The sequence below is a fragment of the Anopheles bellator genome, chromosome 1, assembly GCF_943735745.2.
Source record: "Anopheles bellator chromosome 1, idAnoBellAS_SP24_06.2, whole genome shotgun sequence".
In the NCBI taxonomy this organism is placed as follows: Eukaryota; Metazoa; Arthropoda; class Insecta; order Diptera; family Culicidae; genus Anopheles; species Anopheles bellator.
The window spans coordinates 20,046,925-20,058,837 of NC_071285.1; the positions used below are offsets into that span (position 1 = coordinate 20,046,925).

The window sequence follows — 11,913 nt, forward strand, 5'->3', positions numbered from 1 at the left end:
CCCCGCGAAGCACACATCGCGCTTCGCGATGACGAAACTTGTGTTCATCGTCCTACGAAACATTCGTTCGTGACATTGTGTTTGTGGGCGAGACTGTTCCGCGTAGAACTCTAAACAGATAAACAGATGGGCGTTCACACGAGAGAAAAAAAGCAACGAAGCCAATTATCTCATGATACAGGAAATAGCCAAGAGGTACCTTCCATACAGAGCATTCTCAATTTTTAGTATAAAATTCTAAAACATAATGCTCATGTTTTCGAATCCCACTCACTAATGCACAAACTATTAGTCTGAAAAAAAGAAGAACCAAATCTGAATTGTATTTCTTAAGTATGACCCAACACTAAGAGATAAGATATCATCGAAGGTAAATATAGTCTTTAAGATAACTTGATGACAGGCCAGTATTGAAGTAATAAAAATTCAGTTACTCGAGAAAAGATCAAATTAGAAACTATTGACCTTTTTTGTTCTTCTGATTCGTCCATCCATCGTCTAGCATCTGTAAAATTCATGATGCCCTTAACAAGCTTTAGATCACATGCAAATATAAAGACCTGTAACCGAACAGATTGTGAACTTACCACTCAAATCTGTCGTCGTCAAATCGTTTTACAGTTACAACCGCTATCACTTGCGTATCAGTTTCCTAGACCTATTTTAATCATCTGTATCGATAGGCGACATTGACTGGCAAAAAACACAATTAAGCTCATTCTAAAATGCGTAAACCTGGCGTCGGTCGGCTAGTTCATGCGTTCAAAGGTCCTGCGTTCACGCGCCACGATCGCCCGACTGCAAATCTCGATGATCGTGAAATTAGCGAGCTGGTGGTCGCATTAAGTTGGGGTATCAATGTGCTGCACATGGTTTGGTGGTTGGTTTGTTGTCGATCTTATTTTGGCCACTGCAATTCGGCGGTAGTTTTCGGTTGACCGAAATTCCGTTTTCTAGGGCAACGGTTCTGAACAATCGATCGCATGTGAACGAATGTGTTAATATGTTATGCAATCTAACAGAATGGCCAATTTCGGTTTATAATATGGGTTTGATTGTCTGCAATGATTATTAAATCCGACAGACGATTCTTTCACAATGAACTGTACAGAAATATGCAGCTTGTTTCGCTGGCTAAAAATGTCTTGAACGCTATGCTCCAAATTTACACCATAACAATCGAGTATAGTCGAGTGATAATGTTATCAGGTATTGACGACACACGACCCGATATGATATCATGCAGCAGCAAAACAGGCCAGTCCTTTTATAATTTTGACTTTTTTCTTGTACCCAATACATTCAGATAACAGATTCCTCTTTAAAAGCTCTCTCAACGTATGATAATTCAACTCAACTCAACTCAACGTGTGGTAATTGCTGACGAGGCTGAGGTTTCTTTCCAGCACAAAAAAAGATATGTGAAATATACACTTGTATTATTCTGTAATTATCAAAATTCACTTAAAACTATTGGAAAGTTTGTACTACTGAAGCACAAAAACACTAAGCTGGTTTAAAATAAATCACAAACAATCGCATCACTACATACCGCTTACAATACATCTAGTTCCGGTGGTAGAGGAATTTTTTTCGAAATTGCAAACTTCCGTAGTGCCTCGTATTTGTTGCGCAGCGAATCTACTTCCTCCTGCAACCGTCCCGTTTCGTCATGCATGGTTTCCATATCGCGCCACTCCTGTGTCTTTTCCGTCTCCAGCTCGTCCTTCTGCTCTATGCGCTTTATGCGGCAACTGGCCGCGTAGCCGCGGTTTTTCAGGGTGCGGCGACGCTGTTTCATGCGCACAATCTCCTCGCGCGTCAAGCCTCGCATCTTGAGGGTACGATTCAGGTCTCGTACCGTGATCGAAACCAGCTCATCGTCGCTGATGTCCGGAATCGGGCACGGAGAAAGGGGAGCCTGAAATGGGACAACATTCCGGTGTTTAGTGTATGCGACTCAGCAGCACAGCAGATTCCCTTCGGATCGAAAAGGGCATTTGAATGGCGCGGATGATGGAGTTTTGCGAACGGATAATTACTTCATTCCAGTGAATTGATTTCGGGCGCATCATTGACTACAAATATAGAAAGGGGAGGCAAGGGTAGAGGTGGAAATGCGATTAATTCTAGCACACACAAACAGTGCCACGCGAGGCAATACGTTGCGCACCGATGAGCTTTAATATCATCTACGGAAGATTTCATCATAAACAAAATCTTTCGAGTAACGATTCTGACAACGGAACATAACACATTTAACTGAACTGGCATTACCTGCGTTGTTTTCCGTTCTCTTTTAATTTCTTGTGGCATTAGAGAACCGTTTGAAGTAGACTCCGGCAGATTCTATTCTGCGACGCGCTTCACTCGTTGCACAGCAGAAACTGGCGAAGATTATTGGACGAAACGCACAACCCACTCCGGCCGGAAGGTCCCGAGGGCGTCTAGGCATAGAAAAAAGCATAATCCATGAACGTTCTGAAAATGGACGAAAACTGCAAGTCACCTTCAGACCATTAATATTACCTGTGCGAGACCTTTGCGCTCTGAAGCGGAATAAGGTTAAAACTGCCGTGACCCAAAGTTGTACTACAGAGTACAGAGTTCGAGAAACAGATATGATAGAAGAACAATACTTTGAACTTAATATGAAACTGTTTCAAGAAGCACAAATTGTTTTCACGATCAAGGCTAAAACCAATTCAAAAGATCGTCACAAAAAAGCAACACAACTCCACAAAAATGCTTTGCCTGCTGTCAAAAAGCTGTCAGTTTTGAGATCCCCACTCAGCCACGAAAGGTAAACAAAACAGTGGGTGCCTCGCAACGTACGCAGCCCAATCGGTTCGAGCAGCATTCATTTTTCCATGGATACCTCAAAAAATCACTAAACTGACTAATTCATAGTTAAAACATCCAAACTGTACACGAAATAAACTAATATCTCCCTTGCCTACTTTGTGTTTAAGCTGACAAATTCATAAAATTGTTACTCTACCACTGTGAAAATGTCAACGGCACATGTGTCTTTCCTTTCTGGCGCGATTCTGTTTGTTTACATTTGATTGGTTGCTTTACCGTGTAGATGCAAGAGGAAAATGTCTGGTTTTGTTAAGCGCCGCCGTGCCGTTAACATTAAAGGCGTACGCCTTTCTGTTCATAGTGGCCAATCAGTTACATCTTCCGGAAATCCATCGTTGGATCACATTTTTGGAGGCGGTTTCCCGCTTGGCTCGGTCATAGGACTCGGTAAGCTGAAACACTGAACTAAATCACGGATTGTCCCTAACACGTCCCCCTTTACTTTGCAGAAGAAGATAAGTACGGTAACTATGCACGGGTACTGGCAAAATACTTCCTCGCGGAGGGAATAGTCAACGATCACAGCGTATTGATCGGTACGATGGAAGAAGATCCGGAACAGATGGTAAGCTCGTTACCGCACAAACTTGCGAATAGTACAATCAATGTTGCCTCCCTTCGTCAATAGATGCGGAAACTACCAACACCGATCGAAGACAAAAGCCACGCCACGAAACAGGGCCCACCGTCGGCAGAAGGTATGCGGATCGCGTTCCGGTACAATCAACTGACACCGGTTGATTCGGAGCAAAAGTCGTCCCAATCGCTGGGACATTTTTTTGATTTAACGAAGGCCATGGATCCATCGACACTGGCCGGAAAGGATATCAGCTACTGGAGTGGAGATGAGCCAATGCAGGAAGACGACTGTGCTACTGGTCCATTTGCTATCCCACATTTTACGTCGCTGCTTTCGTATATTCATCGCAAAGCGCGACAGCCACAATTTGCACTGAACGATTCGGAAGATGTTGCCAAGAACGTGCTTAGAATTTGTCTTCACTCGGTCGGATCGCCTCTGTGGTACGCTCGAAGTTTTGCCAAAGAGCTCATACACTTTCTGACCATTTTAAAGTCGATCGTTCGAAACTCACTGTCGGTGTGCTTCATTACGGTGCCTTTCCATCTGTTCCGCCATCTGGATGATAATCATCTGTGCACAAAAGTGACGAATCTTTTCGACTATTCGTTCGGCTTGGAAGCTTTCACCGGCCAGACGGAAGAGCAGGCAAACCCGTTGTTTAAGGAATATCACGGGCTTCTCAACATTACAAAAATCACGGCGCTGAACGCACTGGCCCCCTTCACGCCAGAGACACGTGATTTGGCCTTTAAACTGAAGCGTAGCAAATTTGTAATCGAGAAGCTCCACTTGCCACCGGATTTGGCAGCAGATGATAGCCAAACTCAGAACCTAGTGCCTACGATGAGCTGCTCCGGCGGAGGTGTAAGGAATAAGCTGGACTTTTGAAGCTGCAGCATGTTGGTTTGTTATAATAAATTCAAAAAAATCAACCAACTGAAAAATATTTGGTATTTATGTGAGAGTGGGAACGAAGAAGAAGTGGAAAGTGAGAGAACGGACGGTCTCGAGCGAGAGATAGCGGAGGACAACCCCGAGACCAGCTTCGAGTCCCAGTGAACAATTTCGCCCTTGTCACTTTAAAATCGACTACTGAACCACAGCCCATTCTCTTCCCATCCAATACTTCAAATAATTTCCCCCATATAGCGTTATATGGGGGAATCGCTCCGAGCAGCCGAAAGGTCCATGGAGCGAGCAGTGGTTTGAATTCTCTCACCGAGCGGCCCCCTGTCTCTCACCTGTGTGTTCTCTCGCTTTTTTCGTTTTCTTTCTCCCATATTCCCCCTAACCAAAATGAAACAGTTCGTATTTGGGCGGTACATTTCGATATATTTTCTCTCTCTTTTTTGGCATACACTCTTCACTCTGCACTAGCGGTTCACAATTTGGTGCGTAGCTGCCTTCGTTGTAAAACGCATTGCATCGAATCCTTTGCATCCCATCTGGACATCTGATTGGACATCTGAAACGAGCAAAGCGAAAACATTTCAACATTATTTGGTTGTCACTGAATACTGTCCAATAAACTTACCTGGATTATTTCTATCAGGATCACCCGTGATCGACAGAGAAGCACAAGCACTTGGTACTTTACACTTGGCACTTAGAAAAAACAGAGGCAGAGTTTTCGTCCCGATTCACCAAAACTTAAAGAGAGACTGTCGGACCCTCGGTACTTCGGGAGTTTGCCACGATCTCGCTGTCTCTGTTATTTCTATTCCTTTTTCTTTCTCTCCAACGTTCGTCTTCCACCAGCAAACTCACGGCGATTTCAAACTCACGGGGATTCCTTCCGTTCTTTCCCCGGCAACCAACGAACGCGTCTCATGCTCACTTCGTACGCTGCGAGATCGCCCTTCCTCCGCCGCGTCGCAGGCAGAGGGGCAGCCTCGGGCTCTCAAAATTGTTCACTGGGGTATAAAACGAGGAGGTCGGAGCGAAGAGAGTCAGTCGCAATACAGCAGTAGACCAGAGCGGTCGAACTTTAGAAAGAGAGAATAAAGCACGAGAAGCATAGTTTTCCCTTTCTTACATTTATTCGTCCGTCAGACTCACAACCTAAACCTACAATGGGGGATGCCGCTACGTATTGAACCGTTCGAACGGACCTTAAACTAGGTAGCTTTTGGATATCTGATAGTAATGGGTGTTACTGTTAAAAGGTAAATCTTGTCGATGTTTGGTGTATTCCTTTGGTTGAATGTACGACTGCCGGAGCGTAGTCACCGGGATCGGTGTCGGCAGGTCGTGCTCGTAGATATTGTCCAGCACCCGCCGGTTCGTTGGCAATCCCGGGATCGGGATGGCGGGCAAGGGATTCGCTCGGACCGGCAGAGACCTTTTTCGCGGCAGTTTAGTGCAACTCAGAATTATGCTGAGCAGTACGCAAAACTCAACCACCGCCACGATCAGCCCGGCGCACAGGAAAAGGAAGTACTGTTCCCTGTACCACACCTCGATCTTATGCAGGCATCCCTGGAATGAAGAATGGGTTTGAGTTTCGAGGTTAACACAACAAATGTAAGTAAAGAAGCTCACATCTAAATGTCGACTCTTTTCATAATCGTGTGCTTGCAGTGCTTGACAGAGGGTGGAATTGATCGGGATCGGGTCAAGGTAAGCCGAAAACTCGAAACGATTCTCCAGCTTGCAGCAGGTCAGCGGTACCGTAAGCTCTTTTTTGCCCAAACTTTGAAGCTTCCAGAGAGAGGTGTCGTAGTTGATGCTCGTATTGATGGCACAGCATTCGAAGATCGTTTGGGCCAGATCCATCGCGGCGGTAAATTGCTCATGGCCCGGCACCCCGTAGCTTCCCTGCAGCGCTTTGACCATTGCCGTTTCGTTCAGATTCAAGCCCAGACACTGGGGCCACGCGGTGATCATCAAACACACACCGAACTCCGCGATCAGAAGAGAAAGTATGATCAGAAAGTACTGTAAAAATCAAGAACGGGGAATTATTAATGAGCACTTTCTTCAAGGCTGCGATGAAACTTGCCATTGTTAGCACACAGTAAGTATTCATACATGTCGCCCAACATCCGAGCAGAGATGCAATGATGGCCACGAGCCCTGCGGTAGTGAGCCCAAAAGCCACATAGTAGAACAGCGGTTGTTCTAGTTCCGATAGCGGTGTGCGATCCGATATCAGCAAGCGGGACAGTAGGATTCGGGGAGAGTCAGTGAACAAGTAGAATCCCGTGGAGAGTAAAGTAATGCCACAGAGCTGTGAATAGTAGAGATGTTGTTATTTATTTACTCTCACGATGAGTGTTTCCGATTTAATTGTATTCAGCCGTTTGCCGTTTCCTGTTTATTGTGCCATGGATAAGGCATCGATCAATCATTGATGCTACGGGCAATTAATACTCGACAAGTTTCAACGTCAACCAACTCCAATGCCAACGACAGTCCAGTTCGTTGACATTCACCCACTATAATTAACCCCTTTCATTGTCGTGTAATAAAAGGGGGCACATAATTTACATGAAACGGAACACGTTTCGTCACTACGTGCTGAAGCGCGGTGAGATGGCTTTAGGGGGGCATACGGGGGCAATTTTGTGAAAAGCGTGCCCATACAGGTGTAACATTTGCTCCACATGCATATTATATGGCCATTTTGTTTTAGGACAATGGTCCGGTAAGAACATTCTCTGCTCACCTATCGCCATTTCGTGGGAAATGCATTTAAAAGCTGGTTTGAACGGAAGTACTTAAATATGATTCGCTTTCCCACCACCCAGCGTGGCGACTGCGTAGCGCAAAGGTTTGACGGAGCCTTTAGTGCCTTAAACTTTAGAGAATGCCTCATGCATTCTATTTAGTGAAATGAACAAAATAGAGCAACAAGTAATTACAGCATAGTTTAATTTTTAAATTGTCGCATTTGCCATCTTGGCCATGTGCGGGCATCGTTGGTAATCGATGGCCCTCCAACACATGATTCGAACCGAAAACAACTGATCCCCTGGCGCACAGCATGATGTTGGACCGATCGCCGCAAAACAGATTCGTGTTATGCGGCCATTACACGTTTATGCTGTGCCGAAACAAAGTGGCCGGCAAAATGTTCTCTCTTTCGAAAGGGAATAAAGCTTTTCCCAGCTGGCATGCGTAATATTCCGTGTACCATACACGCGTAAAGGCCGTTTTCTCTCGTTTGTTGATAGCGAAAAAACGACGTCGCGTTTGGGAGAAATGAAACGACCGCGGCAGCGAGCAACTTCGGTATTCACACGATTTAACTCCGATTTCGCTGCTAAGCATGCATTTTATTAGTGCCTACGGTTAACAGCGTTGTTGTCGGCACACCTGGCAGCATACATCCGATGGTGGTACAGATTTTAACACGCGTGGTATAGTAATTGGTGTCTGGCTCTTCCGTTGGCCGTGTATTCATTTAGTTTTTGTCCATTTCGCGCATTGTGCGCGGCCCGCGATCGTTCCGTAATTGCGTGGATGGAACGGAACGATCTTGCTGTCCCTCAAAATAACATTTCACAGTTTGGTTTGAAATCACTGGACCGAACGAAAACTTTGCGGCATGCAGACTGTCCTTTTGGGGTTCATTGTTATATTTCAACTGCCCGGCTACATAGGCTTCGTTTTGAGTGTGGTTGTTCTGGGCGTATTATTTTTCAACAGTCTCATTGCAGAAACGAACTTTTGCGTGAGTACTACAATGTTAATAATTGCCTCAAACACTCACTGCATGCATCATGATTAACACTAATAACTTGATGTTTCCACAAAAAGTCACCACACTGCTGAAACGATCCTGTACAGCTCTCAGTTTCGCCATTTCCGGCAAGGGGGAAGTACTACGAGACTCGAAATGTGACTCATCGCCGGTCCCGCTTGAAATGCATCTAAGTGCAATTTTTCTTTCTAAGCGGTCATGTTTAAATGTGCCGTTCACGTAATTCTACCACTACCATAAACTCCGCAATTCGAGCTGCAAAACGCTGCACAGTTAGAGCGGAAGTTAAACTCATTACCGCGGGTCTAATTAACGAACAATAAATTCCATTCATGAAAATTCTGCTGCTGCTTCCACTCCACCGTTCGACGCACCACTTTTTTGATATGATATTTACCATAAAAATGAAGTTACAGCTGCCCAGAACAAACTTGTGGTTAAACACGCTGCCCAACTTCATGATGGCTAAACACTGCGATGCTGCTGCACTGGGCCTGAATCGGAAGATACTGAAGCGATCATCGCTTCGTCAACGCCGGCCAAGAACTGAGGACCCAGTGGCCAGTGCCACATTGATCATCCCTTCGCCCCCGTTCACGCGCCGTGCGCATGAAGCGTTACATTTTTGAAGCCGTGCTGACCGGCAGACCACCTGCGAGAACGCACACCATGGATTTGGACTCAACCGTGCAACCGTTTGTTTTCGACGAGGGATGCCACCCATCCGGAGCGAGGGTGGGATTGTTTCAAATTGTTTTGGAGTAAAAACGAGATACAAAGCGTGTGCGTCCCCACGGGAACCGGGGAACGTGATGGTTCGGAGCGAAGGAAAGGCACGTGCTCTGCGATCTACAGCGTGGGTGATGCGAGAAGACAAAACGTGCTAGTAAAAATACTTGACCACACCATAACCATGTGTTTAACCGGGGAATAGCTTGCGAGAAAAGTAGTGCGCCATGGTGGTATTACGTGCGACTAGTGAACTCTTGAGTAATTATTACTGCGCGTTGCGCAACGTTAAATGTAACTTTGTAATTCCATCAATCCATAGAAAGTAGAAATTTCGTTGGAAGTATGAAATTGTCCCTACCTAACTTGAATCCGAGAATAATTGTACGAAGGCCTTCGCGTTATATCGGCCATGCATCGTTTTAGTTGATTTTCCTCCGCTAGTTAAAATTTAAAATTTTTAAATAGTCGAGCCATTCGACCATTTTAATTTTTTGATTTTATGTCGTGGCTCCACCAAATCATGTTACCCAGCAAGTGATTTACAAGGAAGATTGTTTCTGGATGGGATCATTCAGCACCTAGTTTTTGAATTTACCTTAATTAATTTAATATAATTAATAGACAGAATGTAATGGGTAATACAAATAACAGTTAGAGTCACCCCATACGTTTTTTATGGGGACCGTTTCTATCCTTGATTTGGCACATTCAAACTTTAAAAGCGCTCCCTTCAGTAACGATCCGTTTGCAACTGTCAGAAGAGAACCCGTCCCGCTCTAGCATCAGCTATCTCTTTCCCGTACAATTTGGAACTCAGTTTTAGAGGCTGGGAACGCAAAATGTCAGGTTTGCGAACCTGCAAGCGAAAACCAGGGACCGGGAACGCAGAGGTTTGACAGGTTTCAACATCTTCAGTTGGTCAGAAAGTGCAGAGTCTAAAAAACTAAAATTCGAACAAGAAGGAATATTTGAAACTTCTTGTATCTACAATAAACAAATAAACAATAATACGTTCAAGCTGAAAATGAGAGCGGTGCTTTAGTTAACATTTCCAACGTTCGCCGGGGACGTGTATAGGGAATTTCCCGTCGAAGTCATTCGTTGGTGCGTACAATATCATCCAAAACAATAAACTACAAACCTGCAAAAAGAAGCTTCAAGCTCAAGATCGCTGTAATCAAGATAATAATCAAATTCAAACAAAAATACGTCCGAATAGGAAGGAGTTAAAACTGCTCGTAGCTTCAAAAGGTGTTTGTTCAAATGCGCTAAAAGATAGATAGTTTCCCGTCGAATTTTACGTGTTTTCCGGTTGGAACATAGAACGGTTCACGGTGTTGTGTTTCGCTAAATTCCTGTGTTTACACGCGACTGTCGCTGGCGTAGATCGCGGAAACAACACTCGCTGAATCTCGGCGCTCGGCGGAATGATCTCGGCGTTGCGGAGCATTGTGAATGAAGGTAGTGATAACAGAAACAGCCGTTGTGTAGCTGCCCAGTGATCGAATAAACGGTGTAGCAACAATTAGTTGGCAAACTTTATATGGTGGCAAAATAGACGAACCGGGTGGATTGTTTATCACCTGGCCTGTTCTCGCTCACCACGGTGAGAAGCAATGGGCGATGAAGGGGATGAAAAGTGAGAATGAGAGAAAGGGAATGTGCGTGAATGTGTGTGCGAAAACGCAGCCGATGATTCCGGTTTCGATCCGCGCGCGTGTGTGCGTATGTGTGCAACGTGTTCCGAGAAGCTCACGACGCGACCCTTCGGACAAAAAATTGTTTTCAGTGACCAGAGCGAGCGGGACAGAGCGACGGCGCCAGCGGATGCGAGAGACAGGGACAGGGCGAAAGTGCCTCGTAAAGGGTGACAAGCGATGGTAGTGGTAGACGCTGTTGAGGTCCTTTTGCCCGGCGCGTTTGTGAAAAGTGTGCGGTGTTTGGTGTTGGGCCCGGAAGAAGCGAAAGACACGCTCTCTTCTGTCGAGTGAGAAGGAGAATAAACTGAAAACAAGATTTTTTTGTATTACGAAAAGTGGTCTTTGTAGTGTTGGTGGCTTGCGTTGTGTTGTGTGGTTTGTTTGTTTTATTATGCCTTTTTGATCGAATGTGTTTATCACTTCGTTACTCAATCCAATTGTTCTCGAAGTAGGCTTTCAGTAAATGAAATTAAAACCTCCCCTAAGGAGAATGCAATCTAGCCAGCCGCCAACTGACCGAAGATGTGCGATTTGCGAGACATCAGTTACAAAACAATCGTTATAACATATTTTGTCACAGTGACGAGGTGATTAAATAGATTCGTTCATGTTTTTAACGTGGTATTAGCGGTCAATTAGTTAATTGATTGTGTTACGCCGACATTTCAGTGAATAGGAAAGGCCGTTAACGTGTAAAGTGAATGTCTGAAATTGAAAGCTGTTTTATTGAGCAGACTAACAGAGATAGTGGGATCTTCTGCGAACATAATTGATCCCGCCACGCGCAAACTAAGTGAAGGAAACACACAACCATTTTTGACATGTAAGTTGATTTTATTGAACTATCCAGTTTACGATGTTTGGGTATAAATTTCTCTTCCGTGAGACAGATTCTTTCAAATGATTCGATTAGTAAAGTACAATTGACACTTTGTGCAATGAATACTCATTTTTGAAAACAAACAAAAGTTCCCTCATATAGTTTTTTTCCCTTGGGGGTCCCAATCAGCTAAGGAGAGCTCGTGTAACTGTCGGTTTCTGTCAAGTAGCCATCTCGAAAAGGACACTCTCAGAGGGTGAGTGTGGATTAGGAATTAGAATTAAACTTTCTGGTAATCCCACATATCAACTCCAAAGTGACGCGCCTGACCAGGGCAGAACATAATAAAAAAACGAGTCCATCCTAGTGCTCAAGAAGAGCTTCTTTTCTTATTCCATTCTTCCAGCCCAGAATCTGGAATAGATCACGGGTCAGCATGATTGACTGACTAGGGTGGGTGAGATGATGATCGTTCGTATCGACGAGAGATGGTGCCGTGTCGAAGAAT

General features: G+C 44.7%; 3 protein-coding genes across 4 annotated transcripts; 1 reads left to right on the plus strand and 2 right to left on the minus strand.

Moving 5' to 3' along the window:
• Nucleotides 1-1,429: 1,429 nt before the first annotated feature.
• On the minus strand, nucleotides 1,430-2,730 carry LOC131206020 (transcription factor MafK). Of its 2 annotated transcripts, XM_058198373.1 has the most exons (4): nucleotides 2,530-2,730; nucleotides 2,278-2,447; nucleotides 2,043-2,078; nucleotides 1,430-1,921 (listed from the first exon to the last, which is right to left on the minus strand). In XM_058198373.1, the coding sequence occupies exons 2-4, from the start codon at nucleotides 2,314-2,316 to the stop codon at nucleotides 1,556-1,558; spliced, it is 441 nt and encodes a 146-aa protein (XP_058054356.1). In that variant the 5' UTR covers nucleotides 2,317-2,447; nucleotides 2,530-2,730; the 3' UTR covers nucleotides 1,430-1,555. The 2 variants fall into 2 exon arrangements, with proteins under 2 accessions (XP_058054356.1, XP_058054365.1); XM_058198382.1 differs by lacking the exon at nucleotides 2,043-2,078.
• A 233-nt stretch (nucleotides 2,731-2,963) lies between these two features.
• Nucleotides 2,964-4,423, plus strand: LOC131206010 (elongator complex protein 4). Its single transcript, XM_058198361.1, has 3 exons — nucleotides 2,964-3,252; nucleotides 3,315-3,430; nucleotides 3,494-4,423. Exons 1-3 carry the CDS (start codon nucleotides 3,102-3,104, stop codon nucleotides 4,334-4,336), a joined length of 1,110 nt encoding a protein of 369 aa, XP_058054344.1. The 5' UTR covers nucleotides 2,964-3,101; the 3' UTR covers nucleotides 4,337-4,423.
• A 1,078-nt stretch (nucleotides 4,424-5,501) lies between these two features.
• Nucleotides 5,502-8,686, minus strand: LOC131216749 (CD151 antigen). Its single transcript, XM_058211318.1, has 4 exons — nucleotides 8,551-8,686; nucleotides 6,450-6,677; nucleotides 5,990-6,385; nucleotides 5,502-5,926 (listed from the first exon to the last, which is right to left on the minus strand). The coding sequence occupies exons 1-4, from the start codon at nucleotides 8,611-8,613 to the stop codon at nucleotides 5,561-5,563; spliced, it is 1,053 nt and encodes a 350-aa protein (XP_058067301.1). The 5' UTR covers nucleotides 8,614-8,686; the 3' UTR covers nucleotides 5,502-5,560.
• Between the last annotated feature and the right edge of the window lie 3,227 nt (nucleotides 8,687-11,913).